The sequence below is a fragment of the Macrosteles quadrilineatus genome, unplaced genomic scaffold (genome assembly GCF_028750875.1).
Source record: "Macrosteles quadrilineatus isolate MER2022 unplaced genomic scaffold, UCM_ALF_1.0 Scaffold_2__2_contigs__length_208266976, whole genome shotgun sequence".
NCBI lineage: Eukaryota > Metazoa > Arthropoda > Insecta > Hemiptera > Cicadellidae > Macrosteles > Macrosteles quadrilineatus.
The window spans coordinates 46922915-46950898 of NW_026542595.1; the positions used below are offsets into that span (position 1 = coordinate 46922915).

Sequence of the window (27984 nt, forward strand, 5' to 3'; positions counted from 1 at the left end):
CCAAACAAAGATTTTTTTAATAGGAGCAGGTTTTTATGATATTTATTATCAAAAATATTAATAGTGTTGAGAAATCTATTAATGGTATGCTATCTATTAAGAAAGTCTTGATAAAAAAAAAATACCAATTAATAGTTTTCTTGATGAAAATGTCAAATGATTTAAGTATTCTACTTCAAGATTTTTATAGCCATGATTAATGAAACTTGAGCAGATATAAAGTTTTGTTTTATAAAGTTATGCCAAGAAAGGGAAAATTTAAAGATGAACAAATAAATAAGAAACGTAAACAATTTTCAATTAATGGAGTTTTTAATATGAGCATTTGATCAAGAACAGACCAAAAAGAAAAAATAGACCAAAAGAAAAATTAAATTTTAGCTGAATTGTATATCATTTCACTATTTTAAATTTAAACCAGAGAAATGTTTTGCGTTCATTAACTTCTAAACAAAATATTTTTTACTTTGTTGAACATGATATTGAACATAATATTGACAATATTGAACATGATCTCCCCAATATCGCAAAGTAATTGTGAAAATTTACTGGAGTCACAGAGAAATAAAAAACATCTTCTGCAGCCTCGGAAAAATCATTGCTTCATTCGTGATCATGGTAAAATCATGAACATCTTCCATAGTCATGGAGATATTAAGAATATTTTCTGCGGTCATTGCAAAATTGAGAACATCTTTCGCAATCGTATCAAACTCAAGAGCATATTCTGCGATATCGGCTGAATTGTGAATGTCTTCTGCGAGCACAGCAAATAATGTTATTAGTATTTTCCTTTTGCACATCTAATATTACTGACCCAGTCAGGGTCGTGCTCCTCGCTGTCTTGAGAGATGTTGAGGCCGTCATCATCAGTGGTCAGTTGTATCCTCTGTACTTGGTTATCCGCCAACACCAGGGTCCTCAGGTTGTCTAGACGCAGATGTCTACGGTGAGTACATAGACTGTTAAGTATAGCAGTCCTCAGTGACCGACCTGCTTGTCTACGACCTGTAACCCATCGTAAATAATTATAGGCCTCTCTGGTAGTTAAATTCTTTATTGTCCTTTGGTTGCAATGGGAATTTTTAAAGTACTGGCAAGTCATTCTAATATTGTGAGTATCACTAATTCACAATCAATCTAAGAAATTAGAAAAAAACAATGTTATTACATGCTGATACTCAAACCTAAGACAATCTTTACTCTCACACTCATTAGCTTTTTAATATATGCCATGAATCAACTTCTGGAAACTTAATTTATGTTGAAAAACATACCAAATAGTACATGTGAAACCCTTTATAATTTGGCAAAAACTGTTAAACTTAAATTACCAACATAATTTTGAATTAGTAATATCTCTGGTATCATAGATTGTGGGGCCACATTGGAAAGTTGTTGCCGAAAATGGAAAGTTGTCCAACGTAGGAGGATATCGCTTTACATTGTATAGGCCCACTGATGGAATAGTTAACCAATATGGGACATGTGGACAATACGGTCCAACTAAAAGCCTCCAAAATAGAATAAAAAACTTGAAATTATATTGATGATTTGATATTTAAATGGATGCAAATTTTGGTTACTAAGAGTAGGCTTACCAGATACGGGTCTGGCGGGTTTACTGCAAGCATCGCCTGAATAGCATGTAATCGCCGCCTGTTCCATGGCATCCAGTAGCTCTATCTGAGGTAGACTAGGCCAACAGCACACTTGGTTGTGACTCAGGTCTAGCTGCTTGAGGCTGGCAGGGTACGACGTCATGTGGCCCATACTGCGCAGGCTACATACCAACAGTGCAGTCAATCAGTCCTCCATGGTCAAAATACTATAAAGTCTATTGCCCTTGATCCTCCAATTAGGGGATCTCTTAAACCTTAATCATGGGAACCGTTATATTGACTTTTAACTGATGTTTTATACATGTGACTCATATGAGTAAACTTTTAGTAAGATGCCTAAAAATAGTGAGTAATAGTTGGAAAGAAATTCCAAATAATAATTGAATACCCGTTTTTAACTGTTGTAGGCCAGGTTGAGTCTAGCATGGTTGACTGCCAGGCAGGCCAGTGTATTGGGTATGGAGGTGAACTGGTTGTGTGCCAGGTTGAGAGCTGACAGATGACTACAGTTAGGTATAATATCCTAGTAAGTACCTGTTGTAGGCCAGGTTGAGTCTAGTGAGGTTGACTGCCATGCATGCCAGTGTATTGGGTATGGAGATGAACTGGTTGTGTGCCAGGTTGAGAGCTGACAGATGACTATAGTTAGGTATAATATCCTAGTAATTAGGTACCTGTTGTAGGCCAGGTTGAGTCTAGTGAGGTTGACTGCCAGGCAGGCCAGTGTATTGGGTATGGAGGTGAACTGGTTGTGTGCTAGGTTGAGAGCTGACAGATGACTACAGTTAGGTATAATATCCTAGTAAGTACCTGTTGTAGGCCAGGTTGAGTCTAGTGAGGTTGACTGCCAGGCAGGCCAGTGTATTGGGTATGGAGGTGAACTGGTTGTGTGCCAGGTTGAGACCTGACAGATGACTACAGTTAGGTATAATATCCTAGTAAGTACCTGTTGTAGGCCAGGTTGAGTCTAGTGAGGTTGACTGCCAGGCAGGCCAGTGTATTGGGTATGGAGGTGAACTGGTTGTGTGCCAGGTTGAGACCTGACAGATGACTACAGTTAGGTATAATATCCTAGTCAGTACCTGTTGTAGGCCAGGTTGAGTCTAGTGAGGTTGACTGCCAGGCAGGCCAGTGTATTGGGTATGGAGGTGAACTGGTTGTGTGCCAGGTTGAGACCTGACAGATGACTACAGTTAGGTATAATGTCCTAGTCAGTACCTGTTGTAGGCCAGGTTGAGTCTAGTGAGGTTGACTGCCAGGCAGGCCAGTGTACTGGGTATGGAGGTAAACTGGTTGTGTGCCAGGTTGAGAGCTGACAGATGACAACAGTTAGGTATAATATCCTAGTCAGTACCTGTTGTAGGCCAGGTTGAGTCTAGTGAGGTTGACTGCCAGGCAGGCCAGTGTATTGGGTATGGAGGTAAACTGGTTGTGTGCCAGGTTGAGAGCTGACAGATGACAACAGTTAGGTATAATATCCTAGTCAGTACCTGTTGTAGGCCAGGTTGAGTCTAGTGAGGTTGACTGCTATGCATGCCAGTGTATTGGGTATGGAGGTGAACTGGTTGTGTGCCAGGTTGAGACCTGACAGATGACTACAGTTAGGTATAATATCCTAGTCAGTACCTGTTGTAGGCCAGGTTGAGTCTAGTGAGGTTGACTGCCAGGCAGGCCAGTGTATTGGGTATGGAGGTGAACTGGTTGTGTGCTAGGTTGAGAGCTGACAGATGACTACAGTTCTGCTGATTATTTTCATCTCCACCGCTGATTTGCTCCATGACTTGTACACTGCGACTCCACACGTTGTGTTGGACCAGGTTTAGTAACCTACAAATGGTAATTCATGTTGTAACTCATTCCTAGATAGCACTAACAAGTTACTCCTGATAAAGCATGAATTTGTCTTCAATAGGATTAGATTACAATGCTGATTGTATGATCCAAGTTCCAAACTAAAATTCAAATACTAGGTAACTGCTTGTTTTACAAGAACTGATTTTGTTGAGCCAGATCGTTACTAGACTGCCAGATATCCAGAGTAGCTTGAGCTATTACAATCATCATATTATATTTTAAAACGTGACAGGGTTTTTTTATTTCATGATTCTGAATCAACCACTTGACGGATTTTCATGATTTTGTTGTTGAAAGAATGATAATTTTGAGAACTAGGGAATGTCGAAGCCATAGTTTTAGTTTAGAATTTCAGTTCATATAAATTAAGTTTTAATTTTTTAAAGTCTGGCAGCCGATGCTAACATTCAAGACTAGCTTTTGGTTACCATTTGCTTAACGTAACAGCTGTAAACATTCAGCGTTTGTGACACAAGTTCAGCATTTGGATACAAATTAGATGACATAAGTAGGGTTGACTTATTTATACAATGTATAATGCTATAATCATTGATACGTTCATTTATTTGGTAAGAGGATGACAGATTATTTAAATTTACAGTAAAATCTTAGACTATTAAGACAGCAATACAGTAGAACGTCGATTATCCGAATTAATTGGAGATTGGGGGTGTTCGGATAACTGATTTTTCGGATAATCGGTCATTGACGGGAAAAATACAGGGAATGGGAAATGACGGGAAGGGATAGCGGCCGGCGGCGATTTGCCGATTTCGCGTCTGTGGATACTGTACAATAATATAAATGTAATTAATTAACATCCAGATTTATTTTTACACTACAGCAACAAACATGTACAACAGTACTTAGAACTGGACTATCAGAATGTGTACAGAAAGAAATTTTTCTGCACTACACGTTTACGTTTGGACGACATAGTCAGTGTAGAATGAAACAGTACAATAGAAACCCGTACGAACTGTCACTGTCGAATGCTCACAGGCGACTGAGACTAGTGAGACTTGAGACGGAGACTGAGTCAGTGAGAGTAGGAGTGGCGCGCACGGCCATAGCGCACAACAATTTCGTCACGCAGGCCTGCCCCGCCTCCCGCCTAGCAGCCGTGCGGTGGCGTAGCACTCGCTAGTCGTGATTGGCGCGCGATTTTATTGATTTTTGCTTCTTTCTTCCTTTCGGTTAACCGACGTTTCGGATGACCGGGCTTCGGATAATCGACGTTCTACTGTAGTATCCTTCAGTATCCAACAGTTAATAGTAAAATGCTAGATGTTCTAATATATATATATATATTTTAGAGCAGATTTTAGAATCTTTGTTTTAGTGTAATTATTACTTTAAACTAACAGCTGGATATATATATATATATATATAAATATTCTATAGAACAATGAGGTTATTATATTTAGTCTATGACTTTATCATTGGATAAAGGAAATAAGTAAGATTAGTAGAGATGAGTAGACAATAGAGATGACCAAGACCATTGCTGTATACTGTGCAAATCGAGGCTCTACCCACGAGTCTTCAAAGAAAAGCCTAAGCAAATTATTTTACTGCTTGAACTTTTTAGGATAGAGTAGGAAGATAACAATGTTAACAAGTTTTAATTAATCTTGGCAGCGTTTTGTTTACAATACATGTTTGACTGTTTAAACTTTGTTTGAATTAGGCCTAAAAATATTGATGTTATCAAACAAGGAGATCAAGGATGACCAGGAATAATTTTATAATTTTATATTACTATCACACCTCTAACGGTTATCCAGAGATAAACAGATGGATGGCATAGATTAAACACAATGTTATCACTGACCTAGGATACAGCAAGTAGACTTACTATCCTTTTGTAAATTCTAAAATGTTTGGGGTGTGTTCACGTGTGATTACGTTTGGGTGCGCTGATATAAGCAAAATATCACATTTATTTAAACTATATCTGATATAGTTTGAATAAATGAATATGAAAAATTAGGATTTATATAGATTCAAATGACAGTGGGTAACTATCACGGATATTAGAACAAATAACGGTATAGATGAAAAACATAGAAAAATTATGTCATTTTAAAATAAACAGCTGCTTTAAAACAAACTATATGTCATTGTTTGTACTTTTCTTTGTTTAATTATTTATTTATCAATTAATGCAGTGAAATTGATATAAAGGATAGGTATGGACAGAGGTGCCCATCCCCCCCAAACCCAGAGGCGCAATCCCCCCCCCCAAGCCAAAGGAGTAGTCCCCCCCCCCAATTTATGCTGCCGTCTATTTAAAACCCCCTCACCCCTCCCCTCACTATTTATCTGACAATTTTCCCTTTACCTCATAAAACAAGCATTTAAAGTATTTAGTAAACTTGAGGTACGAAAAACAAACTTGCTGATAATCAAAATTAAATGTTTAATATGAAGCGTCATTTAACAATACATCAATATAAATCTAACTAATGGACGAATTAGAAGTTTTTCAATTTACAATTCAGAATCTGTATTGTCAGCCAATATGTGTGCTCAGTATTGCAATAGACAACGTCTTCAAAACGTACAACAATAGGCCTACTCGGTGAATTACTCTACTCCAACACAGTACTGTAACTGTACAATATATTTGGTGGCATTAATTTTTACAGGGCTTAAGAATTCAAACAGCTTTAAGTGCATTAATAATACTTTGGCAAAAAGTATATTGTTTTACAATTAAAGGCAGAGTCACGAAATAAGACAGACTTGTTGCTCGCCACTCCCAGGCTGCCTTCTACAAAAATCGCCGGGCAAAATACCCACAATATCTCTTAATAATTGCCACCAGTAAAAGGTTGTTGTGACGAAGTAATCTTATAATTCATTTTGATAGCCCCAGGATTGCCTGTTATGACTAATAATGGTAGAAACGCATCTTGTCAGACAATCCGTTTGTACACAAAACACGAAACGATAACAGATAGGCCTATATGGGCCTATCAATTCACGCGTGTATATTGCCGCGGGCAGGACTGGAAATAAACTGAATCAGGTTATGACGGAAAGACGTGGTCTCTGGATTGGTGTTTGTGTCATCAAAACCTGAAATTGGACTAATTCTAGTGACGGAGGAGAGCGTTGAAAATATAATGGGATTCAATTGATTTTTCCATTCAAAATTATTGACAATAATAACCAATTTATATGCTGGATGGTCTCGACATTCTACATTACTGCAGAAAAGGAAATTTATTAAGTACTTCGAGGAGTTTGAAATATACATAAAACTATTGACAGCACAATTTTTTTTAGTGAAAACACTCAATTAATTATGAGTCCCATTATATTTTCAATACTCTTCTCAGTCACAACAATAGTCCAATATCAGCTGTTGAAAACGCAGACGACAATCCAGAGACCACGTCGGTCCGTCATAACCTGAACCTGATTCAGTTTACTTTACTTACTTCCAGTCCTGCCGACGGCAATGTACGAATTGACAGGCCTATCTGTAATCGTTTCGTGTTTTGTATTAAATGTTTGTCGTATTCTGACGACACCTCTAGAAGTGGATCTTTTTTAAATCCTGACGATGGTGGAGTTAAAGAACCACCAAAACATATGTAGCAAGTAAAATTCGAAACTGGTATATTAAGGATTGTCTGGCAAGGTCCTTTTTTACCATTCTTAGAAGTTATCTTAATTATGAACGGCAAAATGTTGTTGGTGGTGATAGTGAGCTACTTAGAAACACTTTTTTGGGCTGCTTATACAAAATTATACATTCATTATGACAGCTAGCAAAAAAATATCCCCCCCAAAAATTCCTGTGGCGCAAACGCGCCACAGTACCCCCCCTCTGGGCACCCCTGGGTATGGACGATTTATTTAATAATGTCAAAACTATGTCGGCATACCAAACTTTTGGTTAGTAAAGCAAATGTCAATTGGTGTGGTTAGTCTATAGAAGACTGTCCAATAAGCTGCAGGGTGCCAGTAGAAACCAAATTTGATTCATACCATACCATATTATCCCAGTAGTAGCCTACTATAGTTCAGAAACTTGGACCCTGACCAAAGAACCAAAAAACCTTATTGTGGGTTTGAGAATGGAGTGCCAGTGCAGAGAAAATATACGGACCATTTCAAGATACGGCAGTTGAGATACGAAAGAACAGACAGCTAAGAGGAATGTTTAAACACCCAGATATATGGGTGCTTTCCAGAAGTAAAAGGCTCGGATGGACAGGCTATGCATGGGGGAGGAGATACACCAACTTTAAAAAATTTATTCATAGGAGTACCGCAAGTAAGACGACCACTTGGGAGGACCTAGCAATGAAAGACTTCTCCAGACTGGGATCAACATTAGAAAGTGGCAAGGGATATAAGACAATGGGAAGCTAATTCTCTTAAGATTTCAGTGGCCACTGAGGTAAAATAAGGTACTATATATAGTGAAATTATGCATTGGAAGCTGGTGTAGCTACTGTACTTTAAAGCAGTAACCAGTGTGTGTGAATCGACCACCAATCTCACTTACAAGGCTTTTCAAATCAACACAATCACTGTTTTATTGTAAAATTAATGGATTTAAAATGCATATCGTATAGGCCTCGGATGAAAGAAATAGGCTTAGGTGGCTACGTGATATTTGTTTACAAGATGATTTTCCCTGTTAAAACTGCCAGAATGGTTCTTTATGCGTGTAAGTATATTCAGTTTTAATCGACTATTTTATTACCGTACGTAGGACAGGCCAACAGCTAGTATATAATTAATGTTTACTAAAATAATATTTAATTACCTTACCTTATACAGCTAACTGAACGAGAATTTAGTACGTGACTTGTTTAACTACTTTGGCAGTTGGATGTACACTGACCGAACGTTTCTATCCTTGGGAGTGCTGTCATGGTCGGGCGTGGGAGGAGGGAGAGGAGAGTCAGCCACAGAGCTGAGCTGAGAGTCTACACTGCGAGATGACTCGATGGAGCACACACTGGCCGAGTCACTCATGTCCTGTGTGTCAATAGTCAGTGAAAGTAACACATTAAATTGATTCTTAGCATTTAAAAAGAAAGCCCCTGACACTTTGTTTGGCTTATACATTTATCATTTGACAACTCAATTACTAATTATAATTTGACATACTTGGTAATCAGACACTGTGTTCAGGTACTGTGACACTGTGTCGCCTCTTTGTGGCGACAGGAGTCTCATGATTTCCATTCTGGTTCTACAGTCCTAGCAGGTAGGGAAGTGGAACAAGAGGTTTAGTCTAATGACATGATAAAGAAAGCTCCTGAAACTAGACATTCTGTCAATTAAAGGGAAATAAGTGATCAAACTGATAAATTTAAACCCTAAAGGGTCAGAGTACATAAAGAGAAAACACAGGAAATACACAATATGTTTTACCTTAGTTAAACATTCAATATTTAATTTTCTTCAGATGATTCGTCAAATTTAGAATTTGATAAGGCAAAAATAAAATACTAAATTCAACTTGATTCATTTTTTAGAGTAAAATAAAACAATGAAGTGTGTAAATTTTTAAACTTTTGGCGTTACTAACATCTGGTTGAAGAGTAGGTAGATCTCTGAGGAGGTTGAACGCTGCATTGAGCTCCTTGAGTTTGGGAGCTCGCCACATTCTGTGAGGCAAACAGGAGAGTTTGTTGTTGGATACATCCAGAGTCACAAGTCCTGGCAACACAAACACCTCATCTGGCAACACCTCCAGTCTGTTGTACTGCAACACAACAACAGAACCCCCTTGTACTTCGGCTTGGTAAATACATTATGTGAGCCATGTTTAAACATAACCATAGACAAATAGAATAAATATAGACTGTCAAAGGAAGGTTCCGCGATGTGCCACTAGGAGTGCCGTGTAGTTACGGCGCACACCGCTGCAGGCGTCGTAGACTATTTGCCGTATGCTACCAGCAGACGCTGCAGCGGTGTGCGCCGTAACTACACAGCACTCCTAGCGGTGTGCGCTGGAACATATGCTAACAGCAGCACTGCTGACGGTCTATATTTATTCTATTTGTCTATGATATAAACTAATTGCTAATTTATCAGAAACTTTGTAAAATGCTTAGATGACAAGATTTTTTAATTGAGTCACAATCAGCAACGAAACAAACAGTACTAGTCTGTTGAACCAAGAATGATTACAACATCTGTTGAAAATAAACCACTGACATAAAAGCTTTATTCCCAGTTGGGGACACCTTCTATCATTATCAGTAATTCATTGGATGTTGATGTGGGTGACTGTGTTAACACTGACCTGGAGATACAACTCTTCCAACAGAGGAGCAGAGTACAGCTTGAGATTGTGTCTCAGTTTCTTCTTTCTATTGTTGTCATCCCACTGTGGCGAATCCTTGTCACTGGGCAGCTTCTCTATCTTGTTATGTGCAAGATTCAGGTACCTGGAACAATCAGGGACTCATTTGATGGATTTTTGTTCAAAGTTAAAATTTCAAAAAATCTATATACTTAATGTAAAAAAGGTTTTCTCTGTAACATTCCTTTTTCACCAATCCTCCTTAAGTGATATTTAAAAACTGAGGTGTTATTTTAAAGCTAATAATCTAGCGCAGGGACAAATGGTAGCTAAACAGGAATTTCCTTTAGTACTTCGCCCCCCAAGCTTTTGATTTATTTCCATACGGTGCTTTTAAAGATCCCGTGATCGTGTATGTTGGTTATCTCATACCGTGATAATGATCAAATTTAGATAATAAGTACTGTTAATTATTTTAAGAAATATATTTTGCGTATAATTATTGTAAATATTTTAAATTACAGTAGGCCTAATTGAAATAATGTTAAAAATACCCCCGCCGCAGCAAACCTGCATACTAAGCGAATTTCCATTTGTCTGAGTTGATTTTTAAATAAATCTATCTACTTAAATAACATAAGACTGAGTACCTAGGTTTGCTGCTACAAAGAAACTAATAAAATGTATTTTTTAGTAAAATATTCATAGCTTAGTATAAAACAAATAAATTTGCTAAGTTTGATCAAAATATATCCATAAACTAAACAAGCAAACAACAACATTTTAAAATATTCTCCATAAGAATAACATGGGAATTTTAAATTTACAATTTTTTGAATTTTCTCCGTTACCAATAACCGTACAAAAACACTTTAATATACTAAATTATTTGTTTTTTTAAGCTCTTTAAAAAGGTCTAGAGATAAATTGGGAAATTTTGTATTTTGAGGGTCAAAAATGAGAAAACCCATTTTTTACCCCATAAAACCCCCCGTAAAACCCCATTCCCATGGTCCGATCATGCTGCTTCGCGAACTCATTCAAGTTTATTCCGCGTTACACCTTTAAACTAAATTTCATCAAAATCGGACAAAAATTACTCAAGTTATCGCGTTCACGGACGTATATATATATATATACATATATAAAAATTTGAACGAATGGTGTTTTTAGCCTCTGGGGACATCAAAATGAAAAAGTAAATCGGTCCCGGGCCTGGGTCTTACCGTGCCACCTACGGTAATAGCTACTTCCCTATAGGGAAATTCGCTAATAGTTGTTGTAGACCTCTTTTAACCGAAATAGTCTTTGAATTCTAAAAATTGATTAACTGAACTTATAAGTAATTTGAAACGGCATCACCTCTTCATTTTGCTTGGTCAGTGTTAGTCTACTGACCTGAGACTCTGCAGCTGGAAGACCACAGGAGGCAGCCAAGTGAGGGAGTTGTTGGACACATCTATCCTGGTGATGGCATACAACACCACATCTTGACTGCGAGGGTTCAGACGTAACTTGGGGTTGACATGGAGCGCTGCATCTACCTGCAACCGACATCAATTTTTGCATGTCTACTGTCTAATCCATCAGGGTTGCAAGAGGTTTTAACTTTGTTGGAGGAGCGAGGAAGAGAAAAATTTCCCCACAAGGTAGGAGGAGAGGCACAATTGTCTCTCAGACCCATTGCGGACCACATGCAAACCATGGGTCTGGTCTGATCTTCTTTTGAAATAGAAGTTTATTTATTTAAAAAGGGTTTTATTTTTAGTACAGTAGAGTCCCCATTATCCGATCTTTGATCGCCTCTAAACAACCGAGTACTGTGAGACATTGATGTGTCAAGACAACACTTTAGCCATCCCTGACTGAGCTCAAAGATGGGGCAAGCTTTAGTTGCCTGCAAATTGACTGCAATTAACCCTTTGTTTTCCCACACTTGCAAACCACTATAGATAAAGATACCACACAGTCCACCTAGTTCTCATGCCTTATTTTTGGCTTAGTGGACTAGTATTGCTTTACCTTATAGTTAATTTTGTTTCAGTAGTGGTGCTTTTACTTTGTTGTTTATCTTTTAAACAGTGATGATTGGTTGAAAAAAAACCTATGGAGTTAATTTGCTTATTGTGAAATTATTAATGTGTATTTTAAAATTTTTTCGTTTCAATAATAAACTTTATTTTTTATTTTAGTGAATTATTTTTCATGTTTCAATTTTTTTCTCTATTGTCTTACCTCTCTGCGTATCTGATCTTGCCACAGTCGAGTAAGAAATATATTCAATTTGTTTTCATACAATTCTTAAACAAAACCTCTAGTTAGAAATTTAAAAAATATACATATACATATGGCTTTATTAGGCTGAATGGCTAATGACAACACAGGCACCTGCAAACTGATCCATCCATATGAGATTATTCAGACAGTTTATTATTTCTACAAATTGATTGTTAAAGATCAAACTAAACTGTCTCAATTTAAAATTCACAAGATAGTTGCAAACTAAGGCACTGACCAGCCACTGAGGTCGTATCTGGGTGAGTTGACAACGCTGACAATGCCAGTTGATCATGACAGGCGTGTTGGCAAACATGTTGCTGTATGTGAGACTCTGTACACTGAACTGACCACTGGCTGCTGGGATCTGCTCGCTCATAGCCTTTTTGTTGATCCTATTCTCAGGGTCAGGGTGGGCCTACACACATCACAAGAAAAAAACAACTTATGAATAATTAGATGAAATTGCCTTAATTGCAAGCAAATCTGAGTTACAGCCTGATTTTTCCAGGACATCATCAGTAAAATATCTAATATATAAAATTCTCGTGTCACAGTGTTTGTCTGCAAACTCCTCCGGAACGACTTCACCGATCGTTATGAAATTTGGTGTGTAAATTCTGTAGGTATGCGAATCGGACGTAAACTATTTCCCGTTTCGAAATTCTTAAAAGGGCTCCGCCCCAGTGGCTCTGGAGTTTCCCATGTTAACCTTATGAGAAATGGAATTAATGAATCTTAACAGCTGTTTCAATTAAACAAGTTGGTTCTGTTCTATGATGTTCAATAGCATTAAAGTTACAAGGATTACCAACAGGGTGCAGCACTATTATTTCTTTTACATTTATGACAACAGCTAATTTGCAACCAAAAGGTGAGTGAGCGTAGCGAACGAACTTCAACCTGGAGGCGAGTTAGCGTAGCGAACGAGCTAACCTGAAGGCAAGTGAGCGCAGCGAACGAGCTCCAACCTAAAGGTGAGTGAGCGTAGCGAACGAGCTCCAACCCAAAGGTGAGTGAGCGTAGCGAACAAACTTCAACCTGGAGGCGAGTTAGCGTAGCGAACGAGCTAACCTGAAGGCAAGTGAGCGCAGCGAACGAGCTCCAACCTAAAGGTGAGTGAGCGTAGCGAACGAGCTCCAACCCAAAGGTGAGTGAGCGTAGCGAACGAACTTCAACCAGGACGTGATTGAGCGATGCGAACGAGATCATCTTGAAAATTAAACGTAACGGTACTTTCTTTCCATCGGTCTGTCTTAGGGGAAACCTATAACTTAGGCGATACGAAGTTCGCCGGGTCAGCTAGTATATATATATAGTCATAAAATAAGTATAAAGCTAAATAACTGGAAATAAAACACAATGCATTAAGAAGGGAGCAGTTGTACAGGGTGTTTCACGAGAGGTGTCTCAAATTGATTACGGAAAAACGGCTTAACGTACAAGGATGAAATAAAATTATTTCCTGCTAAATCGACCCCAAAGGAATAACGTAAAAATATTTTTAACTTTTTTATTTTTTCAATACAGGGTAAGCCAAAAACTGAGGGTCACTAGTTCGAATCTCGGAATTTTCAAATTTAAACATATGTCATGTTATACATTATTTTAAAGGTATTTGATAGACAAACATTTTGGCGAAAACAGAAATTAATTATCTTTTTCCGTTTCAAAATGGCGGCAGTTTTTTTAATCTGTGTTTCCTATACTAATGCATTTGGCGCTTCTCCGGTTGAATTTCCTTACTCGTTATGAAATTAGCTTTACTTTGATATGTACAAGCAACGGTTATTTGAAATGATAAAAATTCCAAAACAATTATTTTGGAAAATTTGCGAATGCTCATTTTTCAAAAATTTAAAATAGCAACATATGTCAAGTGGCACATCATTTTATAGGTTTTTTAATTCCTAACAACTTTGTAATTTACACTTACTTCGTATCTCTTTTAGTTTTTGCGTAAATAACAAAAAACCTAATTTTCCTATATCAAATGCATGTTATTTGGGTATGACGTGGTTTATGGGGCCTTCACTGTTAAACCCAAATAACATGCATTTGATATAGGAAAATTAGGTTTTTTGTTATTTACGCAAAAACTAAAAGAAATACAAAGTAAGTGTAAATTACAAAGTTGTTAGAAATTAAAAAACCTATAAAATGATGTGCCATTTGACATATGTTGCTATTTAAAATTTTTGAAGAATGAGCATTCACAAATAAAAAAAAAATTTTTTTTTGAATTTTTATCATTTCAAATAACCGTTGCTTGTAGCATATCAAAGTAAAGCTAATTTCATAACGAGTAAGGAAATTCAACCGGAGAAGCGCCAAATGCATTGGTATAGGAAACACAGAGTATTAAAAAAAATAGATTTAAAAAACAAACTGCCACCATTTTGAAACGGAAAAAGATAATTAATTTCTGTTTTCCTCAAAATGTTTGTCTATCAAATACCTTTAAAATGATGTATAACATGACATATGTTTACATTTGAAAATTCCGAGATTCGAACTAGTGACCCTCAGTTTTTGGTACACCCTGAATTGAGAAAAAGTTAAAAATATTTTTATGTTATTCCTCGGGGTCGATTTAGCGGGAAATAATTTTATTTCATCCTTGTACGTTAAGCCGTTTTTCCGTAATCAATTTGAGACACCTCTCGTGAAACACCCTGTATAAGTAAACCCAGATAAATGTATTAATTGGAAGAATTCAAATTCCTAGGACTAGTTGTAAGCTATGCAAGGCATGCTGAGTTGGAGGCAATTTGTCTATGAGGTGAAACACTTTTACAGTTTGAGTGGCCATGAGGTGAAACACTTTTACAGTTTGAGTGGCCAGGAATGTGCAGTATGTGTCTGGCCACACAGTCATGGACCATTTTACCTTGATGGACAGAAGTTTGGCTGTGAGGATATCATCCTTGTTGGTGACGACGACAGCGAGTGCCCTGGAGTCATCGTCTCTAGCTCCGTGTCTCAGCAGCAGATCCACAGTGGCGATGTCACGGTTGATACAAGCCTGCTCAAGCGCAGTCATAGCCTCATCACAGCCCGAACGTACCTGCTGGCCTACCATTGGCTGCAACCACAGTTAATAAGCATAACTCTATTAATGAGTTTTAAATTCTGGGAACTAAACTCCAAAACTAAATCAATACTGATAGCAAAGATATTGTTATTTCTTATAAACTATTGTATCTGATCTTCAGTTATCCTTCCATGTTTTTTTTAACCCTCCCTGCGAGGATCGCTTGCTATTTCAATGTGGTATGACTGTATATTATTGAGATATATATTTGGAGGATACGCACCAGGCTTTGTTTGTCAACTCCTAATACCTACATACCAACTCAACACATCTTAGTCGCGGTGTGAACAGAGACCTCTTATGAGAGGACAAGTACTGAGACTCAATATTGTATAACACATTCATTGTTTTTTAAGAAAGTTCAGCATATCTTACAACAATTTTTGTGCATTAGTATTTCATAATAAATCTATTTATAATTTCACTAATTACTATGTTTGAGTAGTACACTTGTTAATATGTACAACAAGTACCATAGTTTATTAGTGAGGAATGAATGGGACGATACCTTTATAAAACTCTCTAATATAGCCTGATTCTATAGCCAGAACCATTCATCAAGGAGCACAACAGCTGGGATCAAAGACAGTTGGGTCCAAGTTTCCACCATCAAAAAGCACAGCTGGGTAGCAGTAAGCTGTATCTACTACTACAGTACCTGGTCAGTGAGAGGTCGTCGTGTGGCAAGGTTGGGATTGGCTCCAGCTGCTAAAAGCAGTCCCGCAATGTCCCCGTGGCGACCACGCACCGCTACGTGCAGAGCAGTCTCTGAGCCGTTGCTGCAGTAAGCATCCAGGTCCCAGGGACACACCAGGCGTTCTGTGCCCTCTGTAGTTCCTCTAGCACTCAGGTTCAGACGGGACATGATGCCGAGGATGCCGTCGGAGATGCGACGGCCTCGGGTCGGGCTCACTACTTCATCATCTTCTTCGCCCTCCCCATCGGTCGTCTGCTCCTACACAGATAGACGCAATGGAACTGGTCAGTAACCATGCTTGGTGTGAAATAAAAACAGTAGGCTAGTTACAGGTTGTAATTTAATATCCTTCGATTATGTCCCTAAAACTCTGAATATGAAGTGTTTCTATTTCAGTAAACCTTCTAACAGCACATTTTTAACAACTTTATTGGGTTTTATCATTGACTATTGGTTTTATACTTGCTGTGAATGTAACATGATCTTAATTTTAAGAGTAAATTTAGACTGAAAGTTTCAAATGTCTTCACAAACAATGTTTAACCAAAAGTTGGAATAATTATAAGTGCAGTATTTATATATTTTGTGTGTGAAAAATCCAAATGGGGCAAAAACCATTTTTAGTGTACTCATTGTTGTGGCTTGCCCCTGAACTGGTAAGACAAATATAAAATAATAGTGGTTTGGTTACCTTTACTTTCGTCCCAGTTCAATAAAAAGTTATAATATCTACAACCATGGTTTCGACGCTAGTTGCGTCATGGTCACGTAGTTAGCAAGTCGAGAAGTATCTTGTCATAGTCGGTCGCTTGGACGTCGTCATATTTACACAAACACGGACACGGACATAAACACACACGTACATTGATTAAAATAAAAGGTTCTCGTGGACGGAACACAGGCCTGTGGTGAACAGTTAGCCTACAGGACGAGTCCATGTCCAAAGAAGGTGCAAGGGTCATGTAATCACAGACGCCGTCGCCCTCAGTGTTCTCCTGCCGGCTCCCGCGACGGTACAAGTTATAGAAATTGTATAGAATTGTATAGAATTGATTTATATTCAGTGTTTGTGTAAATATGACGACGTCCAAGCGACCGACTATGACAAGATACTTCTCGACTTGCTAACTACGTGACCAACTAGCGTCGAAACCATGGTTGTAGATATTACTACTTTTTATTGAACTGGGATGAAAGTAAAGGTAACTAAACCACTATTATTTTACATTTTTAGTGATTTAACAATGTCTATTTTTGACATGTTTCCCTCATCTAATGGAAACACAAGTTTTTTGATGGAGACACTTAGGCCTACACAGTAAGGATAACAAAAAAGTAGCAAAATTCCTGATTTGAGGTTAACATTACAAAGGATTCACCCATCCCATCAAGTTCGACCCGATCCATTGTACAGTTTGGCCAAAATTTCTGTGTGTGCAACCATATCTGGTTGGGTCTAGATTGCAAGGGGGTTGGCGGAGGTACTTTTGTGAAAACATTTGTGTTTTGCTACTCATTCTCCTCTACCACCAGCACTGCCAATAACCGGTAGCCGTATGATTTAGTTCGGCTAGTAGCGACCCGTCCTCGCCCACAGAAGTTTTGGCCGAAAAACAATCCCGAGCTTGTGCCTAACGCCCTAGGACAAAAAAAAAACCAAACGGTCCTTAGGTTTGTTCTTTTGGTATTTTATGTCACCAAAAAATAACACCATCAAAATAATAATACGCAGGTTTTGTTTAAATTGTAATGATAAGTATAAACGGACACTACTTATAGTAAAAATGTATATTAACAAATTTATAAAATAGAAAAAACCTCCATTAGTTTATCATACATAGTAGCCCCAATAATAAACTGAGCAAAGTTAAGTAAATAAAACATCAAACTTAAATCATATCCTCCCAGTTTGTATGGAAAGTTATCAAGAGAAGATCGTTTTGTAGCATTTAATTCTTCATTAGATGTAAGGTCTGCTTCAGTCTGGTTTGAGGTTTCATCTGACATTTGTCCAATTGCAGAGTGTTGTTCACTGTACTCATCGGAATGTTGATGTTTTAATTCAGTATATATTTTATCCGCATCTTGAGAAGACTCTCCGTCTTTTGAACGTGTAAGTCTTGACTCGGTTTTTCTTGACCTTTTCAATAAGTTTTTTAAGGGATTACCAAGCTTACTTTTTGTAGATCTTTTGGGTTTCTCCACTATGTTTCCCTCACTCGATACATCTTCAGGTATTGTATCAGTATCTTGATCTTTTTCAATATTTCCTTGTTTTTTTGTTCTTGATCCCATCTTGGCTAATGCTTTTTTCAGCTTTGACATTTGCTTTATTTCTACATTCTGTGGTTGATTTTCAGATTTGCTTTCAAGTTTTCCTGTTTTTGCTGGTTTTATTTTATTAACACCTGATTGCCTAACAATTGATCTTTTTGATTGATTTATATTAGATACACTAGTGTGCAACAAACTTTCTCTTGATTCATTGAAATTTGGTGGGGATGAAGCCAAACGGTTTGGGCTTGTATCATTATGATATCCTCTATTTTCTATTGCAATATTACCTCTGAGTACTGAACTATGTTCTTTTTCAGGGACAAAATCTTGTTTTTTGGAGCTTTTTAGGATACTTTTAGCTTTCACTTGACTTTTACCCACATCTTTGTTACTTTGAGCTACACTACTTGGCCTTTGCAAATCCCTTGTGTTTTGCTTATCTGATTTCATCATTTGATCACTAATTACAAAACTCTGAGGTTTTTGAGACATGGGCCTACTGCTTTGATAGGTATTTTTCTTTAAGTCTTGTTCTTCTGATGATTCTAATACATATTTTTGATCCATTATGCTCTTTCTTTCTCCGGCAGCATTACTCTGCCTTGCAACACTTTTACTTTGGCTTCCTTGTCTTGTGTTATTGCGCTTCACTAAACTCTGGTTTTCTTTGTCCTGAATTCTCTTTGACCTATTATTATCCAATGTGTCATATCTGCCCTCAAAACTTTGTTCTCTCGTAGCCACATTACTTGACCTTGCTAGGCTTTTGTTATCCCCTGGTGTACTTTTAAGCCTACTATCTTGAATCTGTAAAGTTTGATCTCTTTGAGCTACACTACTTGTTGTATTATACGTTTTTTTTTCGAGTGGTATATCTCTTCCTACTGAACTCCGGCCTCTTTGATCTACACTACTTGTTGTATCATACGTTTTGGTTTCGAGTGGTATATCTCTTCCTACTGAACTCCGGCCTCTTTGAGCTACACTACTTTTTGTATCATACGTTTTGGTTTCGAGTGGTATATCTCTTCCTACTGAACTCCGGCCTCTTTGAGCTACACTACTTTTTGTTTCATACGTTTTGGTTTCGAGTGGTATATCTCTTCCTACTGAACTCCGGCCTCTTTGAGCTACACTACTTGTTGTATTATATGTTTTATCCCTTTTTACTGAACTCTGACCTCTTTGGGCCACACTTTGCTTTGTAACACTTTTACGGGTGCTTTGCCTTTTCGTTTCGATTGCTTTATCTTGATCTTCAAAACTCTGATCTCTCGCTAGAGAATCCTGCCTTGCTAAAATATATTTCAAGTTCTTTTCATCTGTTTCTAATATTTCATTATTTTTTTTTACACTTTTCCTACCTTGACTTGCTCTTCTTTTCTCAAATTCGTCTGAGTCTGTTTCAAGTATCTTGTTTTGATCTCTTTGAACTACACTACTTTGTCTTGTTGTGATTTTACTGGTTCTTGGTCCTTGTTGTCCCACTGCTTGACTCTTACTCAGGACACTCTGATTTCCTAAAGGAATACTGGTTCTACTTAAGAAACTTTTTTGAGCTGTTTGTTTTTCCATGTTTGGTATTTGATTCTCGCCTGCAACACCATAGACTGTCTGGTCAGCTGCTTTATTTCTCCCTGCTTCACTTTTTCTTAATTTACTCCTTATCAAATCATTGTTTGCAACACTCTGAGACCTTGAAACTACACTTTTTTGTTTCACTAAACTTTGTCCTTTTGTTCCCATCTTTTGATCATTAACAATTGAGCTTTGCTCTTTCTGTTGAACAACACTTTCTTGCCCCATGTCTCTACGTTCTTGTTGAACTTCGCTGGATCTACCAATGTTTGCTGTGATATACTGCTCTTGGATTCCTGGAATTTCTTCTCTCTCAACAAAGCTCTGACTTCTTTGAATGGCACTGAACAGACTTTTATTTTGGTTTTGCTGTACAAAACTTTTTGGCCTAGTCTGTTGAGTCAAACGTTTACTTTCTGTGGTTGACATCACCATACTTTGGCTTAAAGGACTCCTTAGGTTGTCTTGACCTCCTGACCCTATATCAGATACACTATTTCCTTGGTATTGGGAGGTATAACCCAAGTTTTGTGTATCTGCAGCATATTTGCTTTTTGGCACACTTTTAGCCCGGGAAACAGTGCTCTTTTTAACAATACTCTTTAAGGGTCTATTATTCGAGGTTTTACCTTGTACATCATTTGTAAATGTGTAGTCAGTGCCCACATTATGTTTCCTATTTACAAGACTTTTATTTGTTGGATAATCCAAAGATTGGTTTGCATCACTTCGGTAGGTGTTTTGTTGTTGGTTATCTGTATCCAAAGCTTCAGTGTACGTGTGTATATAACTTGGCTTAGCATCAGCTTTGCTATTTCTCGCAACACTTTTATTTCTTTTTGTACTAATAATGGATCCTTTGATGTTTCTGTCGGCATTTTTATTTTTGGAAGCAACGCTAATTTTCCGTTTCCCTTCAATACTTTCCCCTTTCAATGGTGCCTCTGTACTGACCTTACTGTTACTAGGTTCTGAGTTAATTAAATCATTACTTGAAGTTCTATTTCTTGCTTCAACATCTGCTAATTGTGTACCTGGAATTTCCTCTTGGAAATCGTCCGTTTTGAGACTGGTAACACTTTTTTTCAAATCTTTTCTGTTTACAGATGAGTTTCGAAAAAATTGAGATGGTTCACTAGAAACTCTGTAAACATTGAAATCTTTCTGATTTTCCATAAAAGTGTTGAAGTTTGTATAGGGCTTTATACGGTTTTTGAATGAAAACATGTTATTCTTTTTCAATTTAATCCCTCCTTGTTTGTTTATACTATCCTCCAAAGGTTTCTCAGCTGTTTCTGTGGATGTCTGATGTCTGGGATACAAATTCAAGTTTCTTTTATTAGGATATATAATTTCTTTATCTTTCATAACCACAGGTAAGTAAACAAAATCAGACCCATCAATCAGTGAAGAATCGGTTTTCATTTCAGTTTCTATTGGTAGAGCAGGAGGTGGTTCATAATCAGTTACAGAAATTAGCCTTTCGGGTAATCGGATTTTATTGTTTTTGCTAAACACATTCGCATGATCTATAATTTTTGCACTGTAAATATTAAATTCAGGTTTTATATTTTTCTCAATTGATTTTGTATAACCTGTAAATATGTCACTTTCACTAAATGTTTTTGTTTTATTTGGTTCTAACAGGGGTTTTTTGTAACTTTTATATTTATTTTGAGGTGAAATATTATATAATCCTGCATGATAAATGTCCATATTATTTCTGTACCTAAGCCGATCAGTTTCTCTGATGTTATACTTTTTGTCATACTTGTCATAGGCATTATGATTATGTCTGTGTCTGTAATCATTGTCAATATAACTGTGCAGATATTTTGCATCATCAAACATTAACGACCTTCCTCTACCTCTATGGTTGCATGTCCTACATTTATGATGAAACTCTTCATCTGAGTAATCAGAGTCATCATTATAATATGATAAATGGTCTGTATCATTGTCATAGTAGTCCTCCTTATATTCTTTTCTTACTTTGTATCGGTAGATTTCATCATCAGTATCATACTGGTCATTATAAACACTATATTTGTTTCTCTTGTATTCTGGTTCATAAATATCTTTCCAATCATTGTATGGCTCTTCAATAGTGGTATAGCTATAATCACTCTGTGGTCGTTCCCTTGATCTTTTCAATGAAGTCCTCCCATATCTATCTTCATTTCTTCGAACAGATGCTGTAGAATAACTATAATACGGTCTAGATGATTTCATTCTACGTTGATTTCTGGTTCTTTTACTTATTTCTCTTCTTCTATTCATGTTAGGACACAACTTTGAAAAATATTAATGCTGTAATCAATTAAATTGGTAAGACATTGACGTTTGTAAAAAAAGTTTATGAATTCAAAACACTGCAATTACTTTCTCTTGAGGTATGAAACGTGTACACTTCACAAGACCAAATAATATTTCATCTGCTTAAAATGATGTTCTAAGTAGGAAGTTTCTATGAAAACCTTTCTGGCCTAATTTGAAGAATGTATATATTTTTATGTCAGAGTACAATTTTTTAATAAGATGTTATTAAATAGCAAAGAGGACTTGGATATTGCACATTACACTCCTGCATTCATGGGTTTATAAGTTGAAGCCTTTTGAAGTGTACAATATTGCCCTAATACATTTAAGTGTATCAATTTAAATTCAAAATTATTTTTATAGATCAAAAAACATTTTTACTGAGACTAGAATTTGGAATATTTGTAAACAAAAGCTAATTTCTGGCAGTCTTGTTTCCCTCAACATATGATTTTTTATTTAATTTTCATATAGACTAGGATGTTCAAATTATGTTTTAAAGCAATCTTTGATTTGTTTTAGAGCAATATAATTTTGTTTTAACTAACAGCTGGTTAAATATAAACTATGGAACTATGAGGTTATTTTATTTACTCTTATTTTGTCATTGATTATAGGAAATAAGTAAGATTAGTAGAGATAATTAGACCACAGTTTAAACTAGTTTAGACCAAAATTAATTAAACCACAGTTCAAATCGAGGCTCTATATACGAGTCTTAATAAAAAAGGATAAATGCAAATTATTTTACTATTCCACTTTTAGAGGAAAGAAGAGTATTTTTCTGTAATGTTCTACAATGTTTACATGTTTTAATTCTTCATGTTAGCTTTTTGTTTACAATTAATGTTTGTCTGCTTTAACTTTGTTTGGATTAGGCCCGGAAATATTGATGTCATAAAAAGAAGATCAAGAATAATCAGGAATCACGATTTTAAATTACCACCACAGCCTCAGCCGAGTTTTATTCAAAGATTGAACACAACGTCAACATTGACCTAGGATACTGCAATTAGACAAACCATCCTTTTATGAAATCGTGTTCAGTGTGGTTACGTTTGGGGGTGCCTATCAGTGCCCCCAAACGTGAAAATATCACCTTTATTTCAACTATGAATATATTGTAGTTTAAATTAACTAATATGAGAAATTACGATGTACACTTATTCAATGAGGGTGGGTAATTATATGATTACCCATCAGGATAGAACTGATAACGGTATGGATAATAAACATTGACAATTACGTCATTAGCTTTATTAGCGTGTTTACTTTTTATATTCCTGCTACATGTGACCAGTTCTTTTAGTAATCGTGAGTTCTTTTTTTTCAAATGAATGTTATTTGAACCAAACAGCTGTTTCAAAACAAACTGTTATTGTTTTTTTACTTTTCTTTGTTTACACTTATTTATTTAGCAATTAATGCAGTGAAATCGATATAAAGGATAGGTATGGACGATTTATGTGTACTGTGAATTTTATTGGATATTATCGTTTTATTTTAGGTCGTTTCTATTCAGACCTACTGGAAATTGTGTATAGTAGTTGTATTGTGATGATAATAATTATGGTAGAGGTATGCTATGGAAGGTGGTATCGTTGACTAAGTCTATATACTTCTCAATTGACTATTACTCTCTCTACTGTAGGCTACTTATAATCAGTGTGTGTCTGTGCGAATCGGCTGCAAATCTCACTTCAACACTTTTCACATTGTAAAAATTGCAGAATTGCTGTTTTATTGTAAAATTATCGGATTTAAAATAAATAGCATTAAAAGGTTATAAGGTTTACCAACAGGGTGCAGCACTATTTTTTTTTTTTTTTTATGGGGAGGAGGTAAAAATGCATTTACGCACACTGAGGTGCCGCTCAGTAGGCCACTCAGTAGTGCCGGACTCCCGCGGGCTCATTGTCCCCGGACTACCGGCTAAAAAACCCCCTCGTCTCCTAGGACACTAGCCTGGAACTGTTTCGCACATTACTTCGGGCTAGGCCTTTTATACTACGCCCCTAGGGCTTTCCTTCTGGTTTCCTCAGAAAACTAAGGCCGATCGAGGTCGACCTTCTTATCCCGAAGTATGGCTTCGACGAACTGCTTTACACAGTTCCAGTTTCCTTCCCCCTGTATCATAGCTCCAACGATGTTGTCGGGAGGGTGCAGCACTATTAATTCTTTATGACAAGAGGCGATATCCTTTAGAATGTTCACAATATCCCACCACTATGCATTCTTCAGACTTAACGTCCAATTTCTCCCTTTTCTGCTTTGGCACATGCACCATGCTTGACATCCAAATATTCTCAAAAATTTTAAATTAGGTAACAATACTAACTTGAAGCAAAACAATGTCACTAGGTCGGAAGTTTTAGCTACAAGCGTGGTCATGTATTCCATAATTATTATGTTATACTTTCAGTTTTTACTATGCAATATTTCTGTTTGTCTAAACAACATTTAAAAAATAAAATCTCCGAGTCATTTATTTTATCATTAATAAAAACCTTTAACATCATGGGTCCTGCACATGGACAAGCGACTGAGGTAGTTCAGCGATCCTAGGGTCACACAATCTTAACAAACACGCAGAACAGAGATATTCCATGAGCTAAAACGGATGCCAGGCTTATTGTAACCTAGCAGAGAAACCTGTTGCTCGGGTTCAAATACTATGCAAAAAAAAAAAACACATTTTAAAGGAACAATGTATCAACGTATATTTTAGGAGTGTTGGTGTAGGTCTCACGTTCACAGACTGAGCAGGTTTGGATTTTCCTTGTTTGTTTCTTTCCATGCAATTGTCGTCATTACAAGTCTTGCAAAATTCATTGTTCGTCTTCTTGATTTAATTTATCTTGACAAATTATGTTTTTCATGGTTGGATTCAAGTCCTTGATCAAGATGTCAATCCTCCTCTATCTTGTCAATCCTCCATTTGTGATCTGTTTCAATCGTTGTTCAGCAGTCTCTTGTTCCTCAGCTTTTTCTCCATCCTCTACAGTTCCAAGTAATGACTCCATTGATCATCTAGCGGCTCACCAATTTTATGCTCATTTTACAGGTAGCTTTAAGGCGTGGCTTGTTAAATAGTCTGCAGGTTTGCAGGGTATTTACTCTTACTGGGTCTTTCTTTCTGTTCTTGTTCTTGTTTTATGTGGCCATACCCCCGCACTTGTCCCTGCACTTTTACCCCCCGGCTGCTTGAGGGGGAGGGTGGCCGTGAAACGCTACTGCCCCACCTAACACAGGAGGAGCAGCAGCAGGAGGAGGAGGAGGTCCCAAAACTTGGTCCAACAGCCAACTAACTGCCAACCCAACACCTACACCTACCGCAATAGAAAGTATATGACTCATTGTAATTACTTACGTGTCAAAAAAGTAGAATAGAATTATTAGTAAAAGAAATTAGCTTGTGTTGGCAATTCTCAAAATAATGAAAATGAGCCGTCTCTATGGATACTTATTTTATTGTTATAGTTTGGCTAGGTTTAGGATAAACCATAATATTTAATAATGTCACTTTTTTAATGATCAATACATTTCCTACTCAAACTGGTATTTAATAGTTCAAAAACATTATTGCTAGTCTTTAAATCTGCAAGTCTTTGGTTTGATTCCAAGTGAGATCTTTACCACACCCAGATGCCATTTATCTATGCTAACATATATTTAATTTATTTTAGGAGCAAAACTCTATTGCGTACAGCTTAGTTTTGCGATATTCTCCTCAGTTAAATTAAAATAGTGTTGTACAAAAACACAATCACTCCTTTTTTCTGTAAATGTAAAAAGGTTAATTCTGAAAATACGATAATGTTTTCTGTTACAGTTTGACAACTCTGGTTCGATATCAGATATCAGAATTCTTCTCTCAATTTTCAAAGTTGTTCTAATAAAAAAATCAAACACTAAGATTGCTACATGGCACATTTGTCCAAATTATACATAACTGTTTAATAGGGTTGGACGAGACTGGATTTTGAGTTTAAGACAAAATTCTATTTTCTCATCATAATTCGAGACGAGATCGAGACAACATTATCAATTAATCAATTTGTTTATTGAACAAAAATTGGATACATGTATGTTATAGATCTGTATGGATCTTATTAATTTAGGAAATTATTCGATGCGCAGATTTACAATGGTTAATAAATAACAATAAAACTATAATAAAACAAAAACTTAAAGTGCAATAAGTAATAATTTATTACAAAAGTCGATACAAAAAGAGTGTAGAAAATAACAAAAGCTTACAGAACTTTAATAGTTATAAAATCTTAAATAAGAAAAAATCAAATGAAAACAAGACATCTTTAATGTAAAACTGCAACATGCATACCATAACTAACTGTCTCACAACAGTTTTTAAGAGTCTATAATAGATAGATAATAGGTAATAGATATAACAGTCTATAAGAGACGACAGAATTGTAGTATAGCACTAAAACCTCGGTTATCCGGTATTCATTTATCCTCGATTCTGATTTATCACGAAGGTTACTGCTTTAAACCTAAATAATAAAGTCTTGTATAAATCAACTAAAGCCAAAGAGAACTACTGTATGAGATGGTGCATTGTAGTAAATAGCCGATTACTACTTGGTATTTGAGAAACAATTTAAACAACTTTTATGCAAAACATTAATATACTCCTGCCGCAGCAAACCTGCAGACTAAGCGAATTTCCATATGCCTGATCGGATTTCCAATTAAATCTATTTAAATAACATTATACTTAACAAGTACCTAGGTTTGCTGCTACAGGGAGGGTAATGAAGTGGGGGTTTTATTTAAAAATATCAATATCTTAGTACAAAATAAATAAACGTTTTTGTTCATCTGCTTTTTAGGACGTAGCCCAGGCGTTTGATAAAGTCTGGCACACAGGATTATTGTTCAAAATTAAAACTTTGCTGCCCCATACATACTATGGAGTGTTGAAATCGTATTTGTCCAAATGCTTTTTTCAAATTAAATATCAAGATGTAGTTACAGATGTGCATGAAATTGAATCAGGTGTACCACAAGGTAGTGTTCTTGGGCCTGTTTTGTACATTTTGTTCACTTATGACCTTCCAAGTACTCAGGGTATTACGGTTGCAACATTTGCAGATGACACTGCTTTTTTATCATAAAATCAGGATCCTATTCTGGCATCATCAAACCTTCAGGCTGCATTAGACGATTTGTCTCAGTGGCTACAGAATTGGAAAATTAAAGTAAATGAAACAAAATCCGTTCAAGTTACATTTACTATGTCTACAAGAACTTGTCCCCCAGTAACATTGAATAATGTCATGCTTACACAATCCAACGAAGTTAAGTACCTTGGTATGCATCTCGACAGACGGCTTACATGGCATTCACACATTTGGAACAAACGACTTCATTTAAATTTAAAAACAAACAAACTAAATTGGCTCATTGGTCGAAATTCAAAATTATCTGTTGAAAATAAATTACTTTTATACAAAATTATATTGAAACCTATTTGGACCTACGGTATCCAACTCTGGGGAACCACTTCCAACTCAAACATAGAAATAGTTCAAAGATTTCAATCGAAAACACTGAGAAAAATTTTACAAGCACCTTGGTTTGTCACAAATAAAGTAATTCATCAAGATACAAAATTACCCTATGTTAGAGAATAAACAAAAAAACGAAGTGAAAAATATCAAAGAGAATTAGAAAGCCATCCAAATTTCCTGGCAGTTAACCTCCTCAATAATAGTGAAGCTACATATAGGCTCAAAAAAGTTAATCCAATAGACATGAACATATAATATAATACTAGACATAGACATGATTTTCAAATTACAATATAATAACAAAGAGTTTTTTTTAAAAAGAAGCCAAGCTATAATGGGATTAACTTTTTTAACAGCCTACCAATTTCAATTAAAAATAAAATAACCTCTGGCAATTTTAAAAATGTTTTAAAATCTTTTCTTATTGAAGGTGCATTTTATAGTTT

General features: G+C 36.4%; 1 protein-coding gene across 1 annotated transcript in view; it reads right to left on the reverse strand.

The window, feature by feature from the left end:
• The window catches only part of LOC128987558 (leucine-rich repeat serine/threonine-protein kinase 1), a 144907-nt gene that overhangs the window by 35903 nt on the left and 81020 nt on the right, over positions 1 to 27984 (reverse strand). Inside the window, exons 10-19 of the mRNA XM_054408466.1 lie at positions 15789 to 16085; positions 14927 to 15121; positions 12275 to 12454; positions 11158 to 11303; positions 9760 to 9904; positions 9037 to 9213; positions 8344 to 8480; positions 3249 to 3449; positions 1602 to 1783; positions 818 to 1008 (exon numbers count right to left, since the gene is read on the reverse strand). Coding sequence (XP_054264441.1) covers positions 818 to 1008; positions 1602 to 1783; positions 3249 to 3449; positions 8344 to 8480; positions 9037 to 9213; positions 9760 to 9904; positions 11158 to 11303; positions 12275 to 12454; positions 14927 to 15121; positions 15789 to 16085 — 1851 coding nt within the window. The remainder of the gene's footprint in view (positions 1 to 817; positions 1009 to 1601; positions 1784 to 3248; positions 3450 to 8343; positions 8481 to 9036; positions 9214 to 9759; positions 9905 to 11157; positions 11304 to 12274; positions 12455 to 14926; positions 15122 to 15788; positions 16086 to 27984) is intronic.